We start from the raw sequence: 19,871 nt of genomic DNA, 5'->3' as shown, positions 1-19,871 counted from the left end.
GTTATCTCATCACTTCAGCTGCCAGAGGACCTGTTAGTGAAGGTCTTCTTAGGTCCTGTGCGTGTCTTCAGATGGCTGTCTGCATGGGGCCAGTTTGGCAATAAGGCAATCTCCCCAACTCCTCAAGTACATGTGGTTAGGGGACATGGGCTCGTGGCACCCACATTATTAGAGGCATCGGAAGCCATGATTGGAAAGAGGTATGTTTAAAGACCAACGCACAGGAAGCACCAATTGAATCTCCATCACTTCGTTGTTTGAGTGAGTTGTAGGCAAAGGAGCTACACATTTACATACTTACAAGGTTCCTTTTGGCCTTAGGTTGCAAGCATTCTAAGACACCTCTAAAGGCTGAAGTCCTTTAAGGGGGGAGGGTATAGCTCAGTGGTAGAGTGCATGCTTAGCAAGCATGAGGTCCTGGCTTCTATCCCTGTTATCTCCATTAAAAATAAATAAATAAAAATTAAAGACTGAAGTCCCCAGGTTTAGGCACTCCTAGACATGGTCCAGCATATTTTTACAAAGTACCAAATATGCAAAATATGGCATTATGACATTTTAGGCACCTCTCCAAAAAAAAACTGATTTTTTTTCCTCCCCGTTTGTGAAATCATTTGCAGTACCTAGTCTTCTTCAGCTAAACTAGTGGGAAGTCTGCAGACGTTACTGGTCATGACTCCTCCTGCTAGGTGAAATAGTGGCCCCTGGGGGGAGAAATAAGTGGACTGAAGTGATCCTTAAGTTGGATCTGACACCCAAGCCAGACCATGATGACCATCATCCTTTAGGTGCTCAAGATTTTGAGAGGACAGGTGGTAAACAGACCTGAGTCAAACAGGCCTGGCTTTAAACCCCAACTGCCACTCACCAAGATTTGGAATGAGTCAACCTCTCTAATCTTCAGCTTCTCCAGCTCCCTCACAGGACTGTTTCTGTGGACGTGAAATAGATCATGCCTGTAAAGCAAGGACAAATAGCAGTTATTTGTCAGCCAGAAACAACTCTCTTCCTTTGGAGAGGGATAGTTGAAGAGAAACTTAGAGAAGATATTGCTGCCCTAGCTGCTTCTATGAGGACATCACCAGAGTCAGAACAGGGTCCACTGGTCTCATAGTAGGTGTTAGGAGAAAGAAGTCATGTGGTTTGGTGGTGGAACCCAAGGGCTAGAAGTAGTTGTCAGGGGGTAGTGTCCTCAAGAGAAGAAACATCCAAAGAATGTTAGAGGATCCTATCCATCTCTGGCTACTGATGATCAGGTGAAAGGATGGAGAAGAAATCAGTTGAAAGCAGGCATGTTTTGTCATTCTTCGTAAGTCAGCGGCACTAGATAAGATAATGGGTCTCCTGGCATCTGTGAGCTTGGTTAAGTTAAAGACCAGTATCCAAAATTCCCTGGTGTCTTTCCTTTTGGGACTTGTGTGACCACAGAACTTCCTTTTCGTGGCAGTAGCAATAGGGGTCTTCCGCTAAGCTTCTATGTAGCCTGCTCCTTTCACTGGATTTCCTGCTTGCAAGCTTTTGGTTCTCCCAAGTCTCAAAACCAATCCTTCCTCCCCTAGTTGACATCTTTCATCTTCCCTGAATTTGCAGAGAAAAACCAACCATTTGCAAGAAGCCTTCCCCTAAGTCACTTCTCTCAAATTTCCAAAGCTCTGACCCAGTCTGTCTCTTTGATCCCACTCTTGGAGTCAAGCCATGCTCCTGCTGGTCTCCTCACATCCCTTTCCATGCTATTCTGCTGAAGCCCCCCCAAAACTATGTGCATGATCCAAGAGTTACTGCCAATACAGGGCAAACTCAATGGCTGTGCGTGTAGCAAACCACTCACATTCAAGAGGTCAGTGAGGATTCCCCACACCACTGAAACAGAGTGGCCAGAAGCCCAGTCCTGGTTCTGTCACTAATCTGCTCTTTGATTTGGGTAAGTGTAGCCACTCTTGAGGTCTGATTTTCATCATCGTTAGCAGGATAGGGAGGGAGATTACACATTACTAAAGTCAGGTTAGCTCTGAAAGTTAAAAGGCAGTTTTGTGGCAAGAGCACAGACTTTGAACCACATCGACCCAAGCTTGTATCCCCACCCTGAGGCAAGTTACCAGTGGTCTCTCCTAGCAGTGAAAAGGCTTGTTCAAGGCTGCACAGTTCAATGCAGCACAACCAGCATTCAAAACCAGCATACAAAGACTCAGCCCAGCTCTTCCCCCTTATGGCTGCTGCTAGTCCCAGGACAATTACCAAGAGCCAGGTTACCGCTTTCTGCACTTTGTCAGCCTGGGTCCAAATTGCTCACCTCCTCCTCAGTCCACAAGCAATTAAAGGTCCTTACCATCCCTCGGAAACTCCAATCATAGAAAAAGAAAAAGAGGAGAGCGATTTGAGAAGACATCTGGTTTTAGGCTCTATGGTCCCAGTTTTAATGTTTTAATGTTACCAAACCTTGATATTTATCTTATCAATGTACTCACACCGATGTTAAATTGACATGTATATACAGAATCATTGCAGCGTTGTTTGTAATAGAGTAAGATTTTAAACCACGATCCATCAATAGGGGACTGTTTAAATAAATCATATTACATTCATACAATGGAATGCCATGCAATTGGAAAAAGAAATAAGGCACCCCAGTATGTAGCAATATGGAAAGTACTCAGTGATATATTAAGTGTAGAAAGCAAGAAACAAAACATTGTGCCTAGAGAGTTATGATATACGCGAAGAAGAAAGAATATATGTGTATATATGTTTGTGCTTGTGTATAAAGTATCTTTGGAATGATATGTAAGAACTAGTTAAAGTTTATGCCTATTCATGTAACATCGCATCATTTTCAACTGTTTTAGTTCACGAATAGAGAGAAGGGACGTGGTTGCTCCACTGTAATTCTTCCTTAGCACAGGAAGCAGTGGGAGGGATTTGCAATTGTAGTCCTTGCAGACCTGAGCAGTAGGAAGACCTGGCTGCTGAGTGCTAGGATGACCAGCAGATCTCGGTTTGCCCGTGACTCTCTTGGTTTTAGCACTGAAAGTCCTGAGAAAACTGGGACAGTTGGTCACCCTAGTCCTCATTCTTCTGCTTGAGCCAGCCAGGCTCACTAGTACCAGGGAGGGGATCTCCCAGTAGTGGGATGAGTGGAGCTAGGGCACAGCCCCTGCCTCCACCATCCACAAGGGACAGACACTTAGAGAGTGGCTGGCAGGTACAAACTCTGCCAGCTATTCTCAGCCAATAGACAAGGAAATTGCGGCTCAGAGAGGTTAAGTGATTTGCCCAAGGTCACACAGCTAGAAAAGGCTAAGGCTGGAGCCAATCTGTCTGACTCCTGCTCCATCAACAGGACCTTGGGGAATATAAATCTTTCAGTGAAGCAGTGGGCCTGGACTTTCTTAACACCTAAAGCACCCGGAGTTGCATTTTAACCAAATCAAACATTGTTGCTCTGAATCAACTTTGGCAGGCCTGTGTTAGGCAATGGCTTTCTTCCTGTCACCCCCACCCCCAAAGCAAAGAGAATAGATGTTCCAGGTTTGAGGACTGAAGGAACCATTCCTAGCCAGAAATCTGGCTTCCCCAGCTGTGCTCCTAGTGGAAGTCCGTTTTCATCGGGGGAGTGATAAACTACTCATCCCAACTTGATCCAAGCCTCCCTCCCAAGAGCAGCATGAGGAAGGAAAACCAAAGAGCAGCCAGCTAATAACAGGTAGTGGTGGAGGTCATGATGCTTGCCTACTTTTTGATTGGGTGGAGGTGGAATTCAATTTGGCTGTGTGATAGGGGCTTCTTTTGCTAGGAAAGGGTAGGAGAATCCTCCAAAACTTCAGCCATCAAAAACCTGCTGAGCCATAGAAAAACAGATAGTCAAAGCTTTGGGGATTTTGGAGGAGCACAGGAAAAGGTCACAGAGGCAGCCATACTTGCCCTTTCCCAATTAAGCAGCAGGCAGGTGTTAATTATATAGAGGCAACTGGGCCACTTTACATACCCTGTTGAGATATTTTATAGAAGATATTTTATAAAAATGGAGCAAGGGAAATGCTCACCATCGCTGTTGGCAATTAATTTGTATGTGCTGAGTTGTAGAGCGTCAGGGAGAGAGGTCACTGGGGCCAGAGTGCAGGAGTTTCTGGGAATAATGGATTTGGGGATGGGCTTATTAAAGAGGATGCAAAAGGAAACTGGAACAGAGCTTTCCAAAGTCTAGCTTTCTTTGCAAGGGCTGCCACAGTTTATGCAAAGACATTTTGTGTGAATTTTGTAATAGGATATGATTTTAAACCACCTATTACAAAATTACTATTTTGTAATTACAAAATTACTATTATAAAATTACTCAGTACCTCTATCACCTATGCCTCGATAAATCTTGTGCTCTTGGATTTGAATGAAGCCAGTTGATGTCTGTGGTGACTGAACTCAACACCACACTCACTCCCACTACAAAACAGCCAGCCTTGAGAGTTTAAGAGTAGAGGTATCAGTGCTATTTGGGGCTTTTTTTTTAACTTTTTTTTATTTGGGTGAGTGGGGAGGTAATTAGGTTTTTATTTATTTTTATTTATTTAAGTGGAAGTACTGGGGATTGAACCCAGACCTCGTGCATGCTAAGAATGGACTCTACCACTGAGCTATGCCCCCCTCCCCCCTCTATTTGGGTTTTAATGTCAGATAGAATTCTCAGGAAAGACTTGAAGACCTGCTGGCAATATATTCCAGTTTAAGAAGCATTAGGTGGGTTACATGGCGTTTCAGGATGTACAAGGATCCAATGACCCTGCCTAACGTCTTCCTACCTGCAGCCTCACAAATATTGCCATGGGAATGTGGCAGTGTGGACCAAGAGGATTATAGGTGTGCCCCAATTTATGAAATAGCCGTGTGCCTGTAAAGGTGACCATGAGAAAAAAATTTGGAAGAAATCCTATTCTTCATTGCCTTCCAAAATATCATTAGAAATGCATTTTCTGACACACATTATAGCCCCAAGATGTGGCAAAATCTCAAAAATGTCCAACAAACATTGATGATCTTGAGAGTAAAAATTTTAAATAGCTTGAAGATCTCTTGAAAGAAACATACGGGCAAGCCACTTAGGGAAACCAAAGTTCAAGGTGTCCTTCATAGGTCAGAATTGAGTTTGATGCCCTTCATTATCTACTTCAGACAGCTGCTGGGAAGATTCAATAACAAAAGTAAAAGCACTTTATCCATTGCAAAGTGCTGTATATTTGTGAATTCTCCTTACCCTTCTAGTTATTTTTGGATAGTGAGTTTAAAAGAAAAAAAAAAAAAAAACAGGAGAACGCCCCATCTGGAAATTGGAAGTAACACTCCACATGGTTATGGCAAAGGGTCAGTGAAATGATGTTATCTGCGAGAAACCAGGAACTGGGAAGCACTCTACAAATCCTCTTACAGGATAGACCAGGGCACTTCTGCCAATGCCTCGCTTTGCAAGATGTATCTGTTTGTTTGTTTCTTCCAATTTTTGTCTCCTCTCCTTGTTAAGTTTAGTGGCCCCAAGCAGGTACAGGTTTCTTTGCATGCACGTATTTTACTGATTTGAGGTAACCCATTGATTGAGTGGTGTTTAACTTCTGCTTGTTCAGACTGGCTTCTGGCGGCTGCTTACGGTGTTTTTAAGTAAGCCATGGTTTATTTAGAAACATCTCCCAAAGGGGGACAATGTTTAAAGGGAAAGAATCTACAGAAACTCTACCTTCTCCCAACCCAGATTTGGATATTTGTAGAAGTTCAGAGTTGACAATATAGAGCCTGTGTTTAGAATTTAAGAAACTCTTATATGGCCTTCTAACCTTTCTCCCTACTAGACATCAATCATATAAACATTTATCTGTCCCCAACTTGGTAATCTATACCTCACATGTACAGGCTCCTCACACACAAACTCTGAACTCATAATAATGCAGCCTCCTCTGATGCCAAAAATACCTACCACTCACTCACTTTGTCCTCTAGAAAAAGTGACAGTAATTATAGTTCAGAGATTGCAAACCGGTTGCCTGTGCACTGAGTTTGGCCTCGTACATGTTTTATTTGGCTCCCACAAGCTTTTTATCTGTTTGTTTTTGTTAGTAGTTAATATTTCCTTATTACAAAAATTCGCCCAAATTTTTGCCTGGATCACCAGCTTCTCTTGAAAAATGGAATGAACCAGTAACACCAGTCACCATTCAGTCATGATCACCTAGAACTTCACAGCAACTAGGCTTGGGCTTGCCAGTTCTTCCAGCTATGTTGTTGACTCTTCTATTACCAGGTAGCTTTCTATGGGCACTGAGTAGACAGCCCTACACTTAAAGCTAGTGCCTTCAAAGTGACCAGCTTAATATCGTGGGATGGAGAGGAGATAATTGTGATTTGGCTGGTGTACTCAGTGACAGGACGTGTGAGTGGTTAGCCACCACCTTGATGGAACCAGAAGGTAAACATTTAGGGCAATGTACATTGAAACCCCTAAGGCTCTTTCAAATGGTTTCCTGAGCTCACATAACTTCATGTTTTTCTACGTGAATTATCAGTCCCTTCCCCTCCACTCCCACTACCCGTATCTTTGAGACACGGAATGTATGTGCAACTTCTTTACCTGCCCTCAAGGACCTAGCAAAAGGTGGAGTCCATAGTAGAAGCTCAGAAACTATGAATGAAGCACTTTATCCAATGATAGATGCATCATGAAGTCTTTCTTTACTTTTCTTGTCTGTGACAAATGCTAGGTTCATGGAATGAGAACTGAGGGTTTTGATGATTCACTGTGTCCTCATATTAATAGATTAATTAACTAATTAACTAACTGGTTTGTTGTGTCCTTGGATGGATAACAGGATGCCAGTAATTAGCAGGGTACAAGTAAGGGAAGAAAAGAGAACATTTCTTAAGTACCAGAAAGTGCAATTAAAAAGTGATCATTGAATATCAATATCTTGTGTAACCTATAATGAAAAAGAATATGAAAAGGGATATATGTATGTATATGTATGACTGAAACATGATGCTGTACACCAGAAATTGACACAGCATTGTAAACTGACTATACTTCAATTTAAAAAAAAAGCAATCATTACTAAGGGTTGATGGAAGGAAGTAGCTGGGGAGAAGAGGCTAAATTCTATTTACTTTAGTATGTCAGATCACCAGGGTATGGGAATTTTCTGAAAGAACCAAAAGGTCCAGGATTCTGGGAATCTTCTGGAAAACAAACCCCCCTCCTGGTTTCCTCATTGCCGCTTCACCCTATCAACCTACCCCTGAAAGGAACAGGAGGAGAAGAGAGCTGGGTAGAGTAGCAGAGGCAAGAAAAAGCAGTTGAGGTAAAGGGAGGTTTTAAATTGAAAATGGAAGGAAGGGGAAAATATCCAGCCAAAAAATATAAATGAGTTATTACAAGGAACACCATATGTGACAAAATAAGAACAAGAGAAGCATTTAGTCACTGACAGAGCAGAATAAGTTGGGGAAAGGGTAGAAATAATGAGTGTGGCTTCAGTGGTACATACTTGGAGTAGTGAAAATTTCAAACTTCAGTCTTCAGCAGAAAGGGGTAAATACGATGGCCAAGGTATCATGAAGACTTAGTGTGGAAGAATATATGACATAGAGGTGAGGTCAGGATAGAGAGAAACAAATACCATTATATTGAGAGTGTAAATCGTAGGCCATCTGACCAGAGAAAGGAAAGAGTGATGTAATCACAATGCTTAGACAAGAGTTGTTTTCTCACTGATGACTCAATTTAACAATATAAATGTAATTTCTCACTCTCCACCCCACCCTCCCACTTCCCACAAGATCTTATTGGTCTCTTTCTCTTGACTCCTTGGTGCTAGTCTTTTGTAAACCTCTCAAGGGTGGTGCAACCTTGAAACTCCTATAAGTTATCAAGAGGATTCAGGTAAACTCTGATTGCAATGAACTGACTTTTCAATGGACATACAGAGGTTCTATCCGTTAGTACTAACTTATTGACTAGAGAATTGAAGAGGTAGTGGAATAGATATGTGTATATTTGGGAGAATGGGGAGTTGCAAAGGATTGTTTAGACAGTTTCCCAAACTTAAATACCCACTGGAGTCAGATGCCCCATCTGAAGGGAGTAGCTGCTAGTCCATTCCAGCAGATTACTACCATGTGAGGAGATTGGTCCACTGTTACCAGATGTTCTGATTTAAAAAAAAAAAAAAAGAAACGGATTTTTATTTGAAATTTTCTTATTTTTAAATATTATCAACTAATTAAAAACTTTTTTTGCATATATATTCTAATTTATTGACTTTTTTCTTAAAAAGTTTGTTTTTTAACAATATAACATTTTTATTGATTTATAGTCATTTTACAATGTTGTGTCAAATTCCAGTGTTCAGCACAATCTTTCAGTTATACATGAACATATATATATTCATTGTCACATTTTTTTCTCCATGAGCTACCATAAGATCTTGTATATATTTCCCTGTGCTATACAGTATAATCTTGTTTATTCTACAATTTTGAAATCCCGTCTATCCCTTCCCACCCTCCGCCCCCTTGGCAACCACAAGTTTGTATTCTATGTCTATGAGTCTGTTTCTGATTTGTATTTATGCTTTGTTTTTTGTTTGTTTGTTTGTTTTGTTTTGTTTTTTTTAGATTCCACATTTGAGCGATCTCATATGGTATTTTTCTTTCTCTTTCTGGCTTACTTCACTTAGAATGACATTCTCCAGGAGCATCCATGTTGCTGCAAATGGCGTTATGTTGTCGGGTTTTATGGCTGAGTAGTATTCCATTGTATAAATATACCACCACTTCTTTATCCAGTCATCTGGATAAAGATGGACATTTAGGCTGTCTCCATGTCTTGGCTATTGTAAATAGTGCTGCTATGAACATTGAGGTGCAGGTGTCATCCTGAAGAAGGGTTCCTTCTGTATATATGCCCAGGAATGGGATTCCTGGGTCATACAGTTAAGTCTATTCCTAGTCTTTTGAGGAATCTCCATACTATTTTCCACAGTGGCTGCACCAAACTGCATTCCCAGCAGCAGTGTAGGAGGGTCCCCTTTCTCCACAGCCTCTCCAGCGTTTGTCATTTGCGGATTTTTGAATGATGGCCATTCTGACTGGTGTGAGGTGATACCTCATTGTAGTTTTGATTTGCATTTCTCTGATGATTAGTGATATTGAGCATTTTTTAATGTGCCTAAAACTTTGAAAAACACTAGGTGGGCCATAGAAACAAATCCACTTCCACAACCACCAAGGGGTGAATTCTAATTTAGATGGTAGATGGAATTCATAATAGAGCCTTGATTTGGTGATTTAAACTAAATCTGTGTCTTGGTCCATTCAGAATGGGTTTGGTGTCAGCTTGGTGGGTATGAGTACTTCTCCCAAATGGTAGTCTTGCATATTGATTTGTATCCTATAAATGTAACTGAGAACCTTCTAAATAGTAAAAATGATAAGTAGACTCTCTGCTTGGTTAGTCCAACAAGTAACTGAAAAATCACTTGGTCAGATTATGAGATGTGGAAAGAAAGTAATCAGAAGGTAGTTCCTTTTTGGTGCCCTTTTTGTGTTCGCCAGATCATGAATCCCTTGAGGGCCATGGAAAAAACTTTGGATTTGGTTTTAAAAGTGGCAGGAAGCTATTGGAGACTTGTGAGCAGGGAAAGGGTGTGATCCAACTTAGTATTCTCAAAGAGACACTCTAAGAAAGCTGACAGGAAAGCTTTGTCCATACCTACAACCTGGAGACTTCTAGAAAACCTGCCTTTCCTGAACGCAGCCTCTTCCCCTACCATTTGTTCTTCCTTAAGAATATATTCTTGCCCCTCCTCCCCTCCTCCCATCGCCAATGGAGATGTTTTCCATGGTTCTCGGGCCATGTATCCTAAGAAACTTAGAGCCTACATCATCCTGAATGTGTTATCCAAGGGTAACCAATGCCTTTTGTGACTGAACTAACTTCCTTGTGTTCTTGCCTGGCCCTCAGATACATGACAGAGATAGAGCCTTCCAGATATTGGATCTTCTCGACTGAGAAAACAAGTGATATGGTCTTGCAAATTGATCTAATTACTCAACACTATGCTTCTATCTTTCAGAAAATACTGAAGGAAGGACCACTGCTGAAGAACTGTAACTCCTTCAAGAGATGGAAGCTTAGATATTTTCTGGTTCGAGGACAAAGGCTCTGCTTTGCACACCATCCTGCGGTAAGAGAATATATATATAGTGTGTGTGTGTGTGTGTGTGCGTGTGTGTGTGTACACACATATATATAAATATATATATATATATATATATACACACACATATATATATAAATATATATATTTTTTTTTCAATTGGGTTAGTGGGTGGATACCAGGAAATGTTTTGTGGTGAGATGGGCCAACAGGTAAAGATATGTTGGTAAGCATTAAGGTGGATAACCCTTATCTGCTTCACTAGAGCCCTATCTAGATCAGATCCATAGACCATATCTTTTCCAGCATAAACCCTTAGTTTTGAATAACCCTGAATTACCTAAGCTTTCCTATAAATCCACACAAAAGTTTTGGGAAGAGTTATGTTTTAGTTTGTTTTTTGTTTGTCACATGATATATCCATAAAAATCATGATGCCAGATAAATCCCATGATGCCAGATAAATCCCAGCATTCAAGCCAAAGAGATCATGGGATCATGACTGCCAAACATGCCTATTAGTATGCCTTTGTGTGTGTGTGTGTGTGTGTGTTTACCTTTTAGTGTCTCTTTGCTTCATTAACCACATGGTTCCTTTTCCCTCTCTCTCTTATACCTTTCCAGTTTGCACGCTTTGAAACAATTGATCTGTCTCAAGTTGCCTTGGCAGAAAGCAGCTGTAGAAACCTTTGCCACAGTTTTTGTGTAAGTAAGATTAGGGATGACTGAATGGGCAGGGGTGGGAGCTAGCTGAGCAGAGGGGTGGCCATACCCAGGTGTTGCCTCTTTGGAGTTCAGATTTCCCAAGTCTCCTTTGATCCCAAAGTGTGTATGGAAATCCACTTAAAGTAGCATCACAAATGAGTGCTAAAGATTATTCATGTGGGGGGAGGGTATAGCTCAGTGGTAGAGTATGGACTTAGCATGCACAAGGTCTAGGGTTCAATCCCCAGAACCTCCATTTTTTTAAAAAAATTTAAAATAAATAAATAAATAAACCTAATTACCTACCCCCCAAAAGAAAAGAAAAAATTTTAAGGAAAAAAATAAAGATTATTCATGTCAATATTTGCTACCAGCCCACCGATGGGGGAAAAAAGTGATAGCCCTGTTCCCTATTACCAGCCTGATATAAAGCTGAGCTGATCTTGGGGTAGGGGGAGTGACTATTGTAAGAATCATAATAGATAAACAAGCTTATACTGTATAGCACAGGGAAATATATACAAGATCTTGTGGTAGTCCACAGTAAAAAAAAAATGTGACAATGAATATATGTATGTTCATGTATAACTGAAAAATCGTGCTCTACACTGGAATTTGACACAACATTGTAAAATGAATACAACTCAATAAAAAAATGTTTAAAAAAAGGAATCAATCTTCCTGGTGAAGGTAATTTAAGAGTATCATTGGGAAGCTTTCAAGAGACTGCTAATATGTTGTAGAATATATCAAAATAATCGAGCTACATAATATTCTCTCCTTTGATGAAGTAGATAAGAACCTAAATCCAAAGTGAAAGCTACTCTATGCTGAGATTACTGATGATAGTACCTCAAAGAAAGCAGAGGATTTTCTAGGGAAGTATTCAAAGGCTTGTCACTGCTGATATAAGGCTTTGGTCATTCAAATAAATCCAGACCTGAAAGCTCATTGAAAAATAGCAAGTCCATTGGCCTAGGACTTCTCCTACCCATCTCCTCCCAGAAATGCCTTTTCCCAGCCTCACTGGTGGCTTATGAAGACTAGGGTTACTCTTCAGGCAGGTGGAGGGTGGTACTTAGCAGACTAAATTGCTACAGGCCCAATATACTACTTCCTTGGCTGGTCCACAATCCATTCTTTGAAAGGAGAGCAGTTGGATATAAGAGGAAGACCCTGCTCTCATTTCTCTCTCATTCCATTACACTGACCCAGGATAAAGCTGAGGATTACATTGACCCAGTCCCCAAAAGCTTAACCTTTGGGTGATGAGTATACAAACTAGTGTTTTTGGTCTCCATTAGACAAAGAAATTATAAGGGCTAGGTTTCCTCTTAGCCTAATTAAAACACAGAGGCCCTGTTCATCAGCCCCACACAAGAATGGGTTTGGACGAAAGGAGTGGCTGTTGTCATGGTTCTCACTAGTTCCTGTTGCCATTTAACACAAAATGAAATTGCTTGTTGGTGTGATGAGCTCTAGCTCCAAGATTTGGGGGTGAGGTGGGGCTGGTAGTGAAGGCAAGTAGGACCATTGAAACGATAAGTGATGCTATAGCTATCCATGCTCCCTCCTGCCCCCTGGGAAAAGACAAAGTCCTGATGATGGTCTACCTCTGCTAGACCCTCAGCATGGCTTTCTCATTGCTCCTGATATGGTTCTTGCACCAAGCAGTATTAAGAGAGAGTATGGTAAAATTCTCTCAGGTTGTCCCCGACCATAAGAAAGAAGGAAACTGGATTTTCAGTTTCCTCACTCCATTCTAACTCTCCTCACAAGCAGATAGAGGCACATCCCAATGAAAAATATACCCTTTTACCATTTTCAAGTAGACAGAGCAGCAGTAAGCAAGGAGGATTTTCCAGCAACCTCGTTTGAGTAGCACATGGCTTAGTGTTTAAAAGCATGTGTGCTGGAGCCAAAGAATCTGAATTTTAATTCTGGCTTAGCTTTTTACCTGCTAGGTGGTCCTGGGCAAGTCATTTAACTCTCTTTGCCATGGAAAGATTTCCTGACTATGAAGTGAGAAAAACAATAATGCCCATGTCATGGGGTTGTCATGAAGACTGAAATAAATTATACACAAAAAGTATAATAGAACAGTGCCCAGCATGTAGTAAGTGCCATTAAAATGTTGTTTTTACTATTGTCATCATCATTATAATTTAGGGCAGATATCTAAGGAACTGTGGGTACCTCTGGGAACTTCTGTCTTATATTTAAGAAGTGGCTTGGGTTGTGCGTGGCAGATCTGTCTGGTTTCTTGGAGAGTTCAAAGGCTCTGTTTGGGGACAAAGTTTTGGAGTAAGAACAAGCTTCTAATTTGATTTTTTGTGTAGGTGATCACACCACAACGAAAAGTTACCCTGGCTGCGCCCAACCGGAAAGACATGGAAGAATGGATTAACGTAATAAAAACTGTCCAACAGGGAGAAATTCGTAAGGTAAGAGAAATAGTAGAGGATCCACATGACTCTCAGGGGTAAACATTTAATTGATTATATTAGTTAAGCCACCTTTCAGACAGGGAAATAAGATGGAAGCAGATACCATCTGGTCAGGAATTATGGATGAATATCATTAGGAAACCTGTTTAGACCTATTTATAAATAGGAGTAATTCACTTAGACTCAAACCTTGGTAACTATGTGGTTTAGATACTTTTGTATGCACCCACTTGATATGTAGATATTACTGTATGCTCAGTGGATGAGGCACTCGAGATGTATGTGAGCAGCTAACTTAGATACACTTATGTTAGCATAGGTGCCATCAGCTGTCTTGACTTGGGTCTGCTGAGTGATTACAGTAACAACTAAGGAAACAGACTCATGAAGGAGAAGGAAGCAGACGAAGAAGAAATAACTACTCAGTAGCAAAGCCAGGATTTGGACCTAGGCTTTGTGACCCTAAAGCCTATGTCTTTAACCATTATGCCATTCTGCCTTTCTGTTTACTGTCTACAACAAAGTAAATGCAGAGGTAACAGCAAGGAGCCATCCTCCTCAAAGCTTAGCAAGGTTCCTTTTTTCCTTAGCAATACCAAACCCCTGGCCACCTCTTCCAGCAACAAGTGCTACCAACATTCAAACTCTGGGCTATACCCTCAGCTCACTCTTCTACAAATCTACCACACTTAGAAGTTATGTAAGTTTCAGGAGGGGAGGAATTTTTGTCATTTGTCTACTTAGAGCAGTGTTTGGCATAGGTTGAGGCTCAATAAATATGTATTGAATGAATAAATGAATCTAAGGGTAATCTTGGAGCCAAGGTTTAGAAAGGAAATGATGCATGGTTCATCTTAAAGCAATGTTCTGCTGTGAAGATCTTGGAGATAAAAGGGGGAATGAATCCATCCTTTAAAAGAACCTGATGTCTTAAATAACTAGCAAAGGGTAGAGGATTGTTATAGGCATTTGGGATGGAGCAGTGTAACATAATGGGTATTAGTGGGTTTTAGAAGTAAAAACACTGCTTCAGAGAAAAACCATCTGTCCTCACTCCCCATGACTTCTCAGGTTTTTGACCACTTAGTTTCCTAACGATACACTCTGCCACTCATGTCTATGAGTACATGGCAAGTTGACTGAACTGGGGACTAGGTATCTCTCCACACACCGTTAACACCTCTTCCAAGTCCACGCTGTGAATACTTAACTGAGAGATTCTTTGCTTAGAATCTGAGGATGGTCTTTATGTAACTTAGCACTCAGCATTTCACTCCTTTGTTACTTTTTTCTTCTTTTCCTAATGGAGAAGTACATCTCATCCCTCCTGCCCATCCTCCCATAAGGTCACTATGGCTTAGTATTAGAGGTGGCCACAAAAAAGTGATTTCCATGCTCCTTTCCTGTGGACCAATCCCTTTTCTTCCCTTGGCTTATCTGTATCCAAATTGAAGGACTTCTTAATTTCACGTTGGCATAAAAGGCCACATAGAATATTTTAAATTTTAATTATTAGTCCAGGAATGCAAAAACTTGTAGAGAAAGCCATCAGAGCATTGATGTGCCTTTCCTGACTCAACTGAATTAAACACCTTCATGTTGACTACCCAGCACAAACTAGAAAGGAAAAAAAAATCTCCCTGTTAACTCTCTTGAAAGAGTTATGTTTCAGGTTATAATCACAACCTCTGTGGAACTCCTCCAGGGGCCTAAATCTATTAAGGAACACTTTTAGCTGGTAGTAAAATATCTTACTACCAGCATCATAGCAATTTGTCTTGCTTGAGGCATAAAGAATTAAATATGATTTCTCTCATATGCACCTTATCTCTAATGGTCACCACCAATGCCTGACAGGGGCTGAAAGATTAATCATGGACTTAATGGTCTATCAAAGTCAGTACAAAGTAATAGAGGAACCTATCAGAAACCAGTCAGTACACATTAAAAAATGAGCCCCAACTAGGTGCCCAGTTTTGTTCCACAGAGAGTTGAAAAGAAGGTGTAGTCTTGGCTCCTGGCCTCAATGAGCTTTTTTAGTTGGGGAGATAAGATATACACACAAAAAAACCAGTTAATGACAGTATTCAAGAGAAATAAGTTTTCAGAGGTGTTACAAGGCAGTGCATGATTGATTGCCAGATGAATGAAACAGACTGTATAGTGGTATGAGAGTTCAGGGGAGGAAGAGATAAGTATGGGCTGGAGTCCTTTGGGAAGAGTTGATAGAGGAGAGATTGGAGACTGACCTTGAAAGATGAATAGGATTTTGTTGGTGGCAGGGGAATAGGGCCAAGGGGAGGTCCCAAGTAGGGGAATTGGCATAAGCAAAAGCTGAGTAACAGAAAATAGAACCTTTTTGGAGTAGAACAGAAGGGGGCTTTATTTAACCAGGAATAGTTTGGGAAAGTGAGTTTAATAAGTATGTCTAAAGATTTATGATTATGGAGGATTATCAATGCCAAGATAAGAGTGGGGAAGAATTTTATTAATCTGTATATATCGATGTATTTACCTTCACCTGTGAGATTTATCCTTTCATATACGTTCTTGTTGCTGTTTAGCATGTTTTCATTTCAATTTGAAGAGCTACCTTAAGAATTTCTTGTAAGGCAGGTCCACTGGTGACAAACTCCCTCAGTTTCTGTTTGTCTTGGAAAGACTTTACCTGTACTTAATTTTAAAGGATAATTTTGCCAGGTATAGTATTCTCAGCTATAAGGTTTTCTTTTTTCTTTTTCTTTCAGTGCTTTGATTACATCATCTCCCTCTTTTTTTTTTTTTTTTTTTTTTTTTTTTTTTTTTTTTTGGCCTGCAAGGTTTCTGTTGAGAAAATTGCTTATAATCTTATGGGGGTTCCCTTATACATGATGAGCTTATTTTTTCTTGATGCTTAAAATTTTCTCTTTGTTCTTGACTTCTGACAATCTGATTATAATGTATCTCAGTGCAGTATCCTTTAGGTGGATATTGTTTGGAGATTTTTGAACTTCAAGAATCTCGATGTCCATTTCCTTCTGAAGATTTAGAAAGTTTTAAACCACTATTTCTTTAAATAGCTTTCTGCCCCTTTCTCTCTCTCTCTCTTTTCCTTCTGGGTCTCCCATAATGTGTATATTGGTTTGCTTTCCTTCATACTTTCATTCTTTTCCTTTCATTCTTTTTTTCTTCTCTAACTAGATAATTTCAAATGACCCATTTCAAATTTCAAATGACCTATTCTTTCTTCTGCTTGATCAAGTCTGCTGTTGAAGCTCTCTTTTGTATTTTTCATTTTATTCATTTTTAAGTGAATTTTTCGACTCCAGAATTTCTGTTTGATTCTTTTTTATGATTTCTATCTTTATGTTGAACTTCTCATTTTGTTCATGAATCGTTTTCCTGGTTTCATTGAGTTGTCCATCTGTGTTCTCTTGTAGGTCACTGAGCTTCTTTAAAACAATTATTTTGAATTCATTTTCAGGGAACTCATAGATCTCTATTTTCTTGAGGTCAGTTACTGGAAAATTATTATAATTCTTTGGTCGTGTCGTGTTTCCTTGATGTGTGTGTGTGTATGTGTGTGTGTTTTTGGTAGCCTTGTGTTGATGTTTGCACATTTGAGGGAGCACTCATCTCTTCAAGACTTTATGGACTGTCTTCAGGGGTAAAGACTTTTACCTATAGGTGGGTGTGACAGTCCCAACTGGATTGGATGTAGTGGCTCCAGCTCCAGTGTGTGCAGCAGCACTTCTGGTCTCAGGGAGGACACAGAGGCATAACTCCTGCAGAGCTCTATAAGCTGAGGTCAGCATTGGGAAAGACTGAAGTGGACTTCAGTGACCAAGTATGTGGGTATCCACAGTGATGTTGCTGGGTCCAGTGCACGGGCACACATGTGTTAGCAGTGGTGCCAGGATCAGGGGGCAAAAACACATTTGTGGTGGCAGTGGTGTTGGTGTCTGGAATGTGAGGACCTGCAGAGTAGCTATGGCACCAAGGTTGGAGCTCAGGGACATCTAAAACAAACCACCTTGAACTGGTGGGCAGGTGCATTCATCATGATAGCCCTAGTGTGTGAGGCATGGGCGTGTGCTGAGCAGCCACAGAACTGGGGTCCAGGGCATGTACATGGTTGCAGGAGTCAGGGTTGTGGCTCTGGCATGGGGGAGCAGGATGCTATGTTATCAGCTTTGGTGAGGGGGTACAGAGGCACTTCTTCAGTGGGGGTGCAGGGGTGGTAATTTCCCTGGGGAGGAGAGTGCTGCAGCAGCTCTTTCTAGTGGGTGGTAACAGCAGCACGGGTTCCAGGCAGTTCCATCAGCTAGGTTCAACATCAATGAAGAATTCAGGGCACCTCCATGGTGAAAGCTGCTTGTGTTCAAAGCATTGATGAGGGCTGCTGGAGCCCTCCTGTCCTCCTACTTTCCTTTTCCCTTGTCTTAGGGGAGGTCAAACCAAAGGGATTCCTCTTGGTCCCAAACTCTGCCAGACTGGGGGATGGGGCAATGAAGGTAAACTGCTTACTACACTTCTATGGGACCATTCTGTCTCTGTGCTCCATAGCATTTCTGCAGCTTCTTTGTTATATTCTTGGGCTCTCTCAGAGCTATTCTAGTTGGCATGTAGTTGGCAAACAAAAATAAATTTGTTGTTTCTGAGGGGGAGAGGAAGAGCATTGGGAATGTCTAGTCTGCCATCCTGTTGATGGCACTATGAAAATTTAATCTTCTATACAATATTCCCAGAAGAAATTGTTTAGTTTGCTTTAAATACTTTCAAAGACAGGGAGCTTTCTACCTCAAGAGACAGCTGATGATATTCTTGAAGCTCACACTGAATGTTCAAAAGTTCTTATAGGCCAAAGATTAGGGGGAAATTTTTCTAAAATTTGGAGCTTTAGGAACATTGAATAGAATCTTTTGCAAGAAACTTAGTTCTACATATTTGGAAGCATTCAAATAAAGGCTATGTGAATTGATCTAAAGATGCTTCAGAATCTAGAATCTGGAGTCTAGACAATTTTACGGTCCATTCCTGTTTTCATGGTCCATGGTTCCATGACAATTCATTAGAAGGAGAGAGCCTTTTAATCTAGTCTTCTAAGCAGCTCCTTATTTCTAATTGTCTCTTTTTTATTCTTTCTTTAAGTCTCCCAGGCTGAAATATTTCACCTGCCAAAGGTGTTTCATTAATGATAAGGGTGCATGAATTACTTTTAACCCTAATGTAAAAGTTAGTAGATAAAAATTTGTTAATGGATGAACAATATTTAAAAAGCAAACTCTGGCCACAGGAACATAAAGTATAAGTGTTAGGGGGGAGTAAAAGTATTTTTGTATACTGTTGTTTAAGTTCTTAACAACTTAAAATAGAAGGTTATAACTACAAGATATTTTAAGCAAGCCTTGAGCTAAACACACACACACGTGCACATACACAAAACACCTATAATAGATACACAAAAGACATAGAGAAGAAAACTAAAGCAAATCACTATTTAAAAAATCATCAAATAACAAAGGAAGACAGCAAGAGTGGAAGAGAGGGTCAAAATAATTGCAAGATATATAAAAAGCAATGATCAAAATGGCAATATTAAGTTCTCACTTATCAATAATTACCATAAATGTAAATGATTTAAGTTCATCAAACAAAAGACATAGAGTAGCTGAATTGATTTTTTAAAAAAGATCAGAAATACCCTGTTTACAAGATTCAGTTTAGAATTAAAGACACCATAGTCTGAAAGTGAAGGGATGGAAAAGATGTTGCATGCAAATGGTAACCAAAAGAAACAAGGGTAGCTATACTTATATCAGACAAAATGCGCTTTAAGTCTAAAACTGTCTCTAGAAACAAAGAAGGGCATTATATAATGATTAAATGGTCAATACAACAGGAAAATATAATAATTATAAATATACATATGCACCCAACATCAGAGAACCTAAATATATAAAGCAAATAATGACAGATTTGAAGGCAGAAATTGACATCAATATAATAATAATGGGGGGCTTCAATACTCCACTTATAATAATGGATAGAATATGCAGACAGAAAATCAATAAAGAAACAGTCAACTTGAATAACAATATTGACCTAACATATACAGCAATTCCCACACAACAGCACCAGAAGACACATTCTTGTCAAGGGTGCATAGAACATTCTCCAGGAAAGATAACATGTTAGGTCACAAAACAAGTTATAACAAATTTAAGAAAATGGAAATCATTTCAAGTGTCTCTTCTGACCATAACAGAATGAAATATAAATCAATAATAGCAAGAAAATAGAAAAATTAACAAATACATGAAAACTAAATAATATACCCTTGAACAATCATTAGGTCAAAGAGGAAATCCAAATGGGATTTTAAAAATATCTTCAGAAAAAAAATGAAAACACAACATAACAAAACATAGGGATGCAGCAAAAGTAATTGTAAGAGGGAAGTTCATAGCAATTAACACCTCCATTTAAAAAAAGGATCTTAAATAAACAACCTGACGTCACATATCAGGGAGCTGGAAAACCAACAAAATAA

The 19,871-nt window shown here is 40.0% G+C and overlaps 1 protein-coding gene across 1 annotated transcript in view; it reads left to right on the top strand.

Moving 5' to 3' along the window:
* DGKK (diacylglycerol kinase kappa) overlaps positions 1-19,871 on the top strand; it is a 147,638-nt gene that overhangs the window by 39,646 nt on the left and 88,121 nt on the right. The window contains exons 2-4 of the mRNA XM_032475258.1: positions 10,104-10,214; positions 10,812-10,892; positions 13,232-13,336. Coding sequence (XP_032331149.1) covers positions 10,104-10,214; positions 10,812-10,892; positions 13,232-13,336 — 297 coding nt within the window. The remainder of the gene's footprint in view (positions 1-10,103; positions 10,215-10,811; positions 10,893-13,231; positions 13,337-19,871) is intronic.

This window comes from Camelus ferus, chromosome X (genome assembly GCF_009834535.1).
Source record: "Camelus ferus isolate YT-003-E chromosome X, BCGSAC_Cfer_1.0, whole genome shotgun sequence".
Taxonomy (NCBI): domain Eukaryota; kingdom Metazoa; phylum Chordata; class Mammalia; order Artiodactyla; family Camelidae; genus Camelus; species Camelus ferus.
The sequence above is the reverse complement of the archived record's forward strand: the minus strand, read 5'-3'. Positions and strand labels throughout refer to the sequence as shown.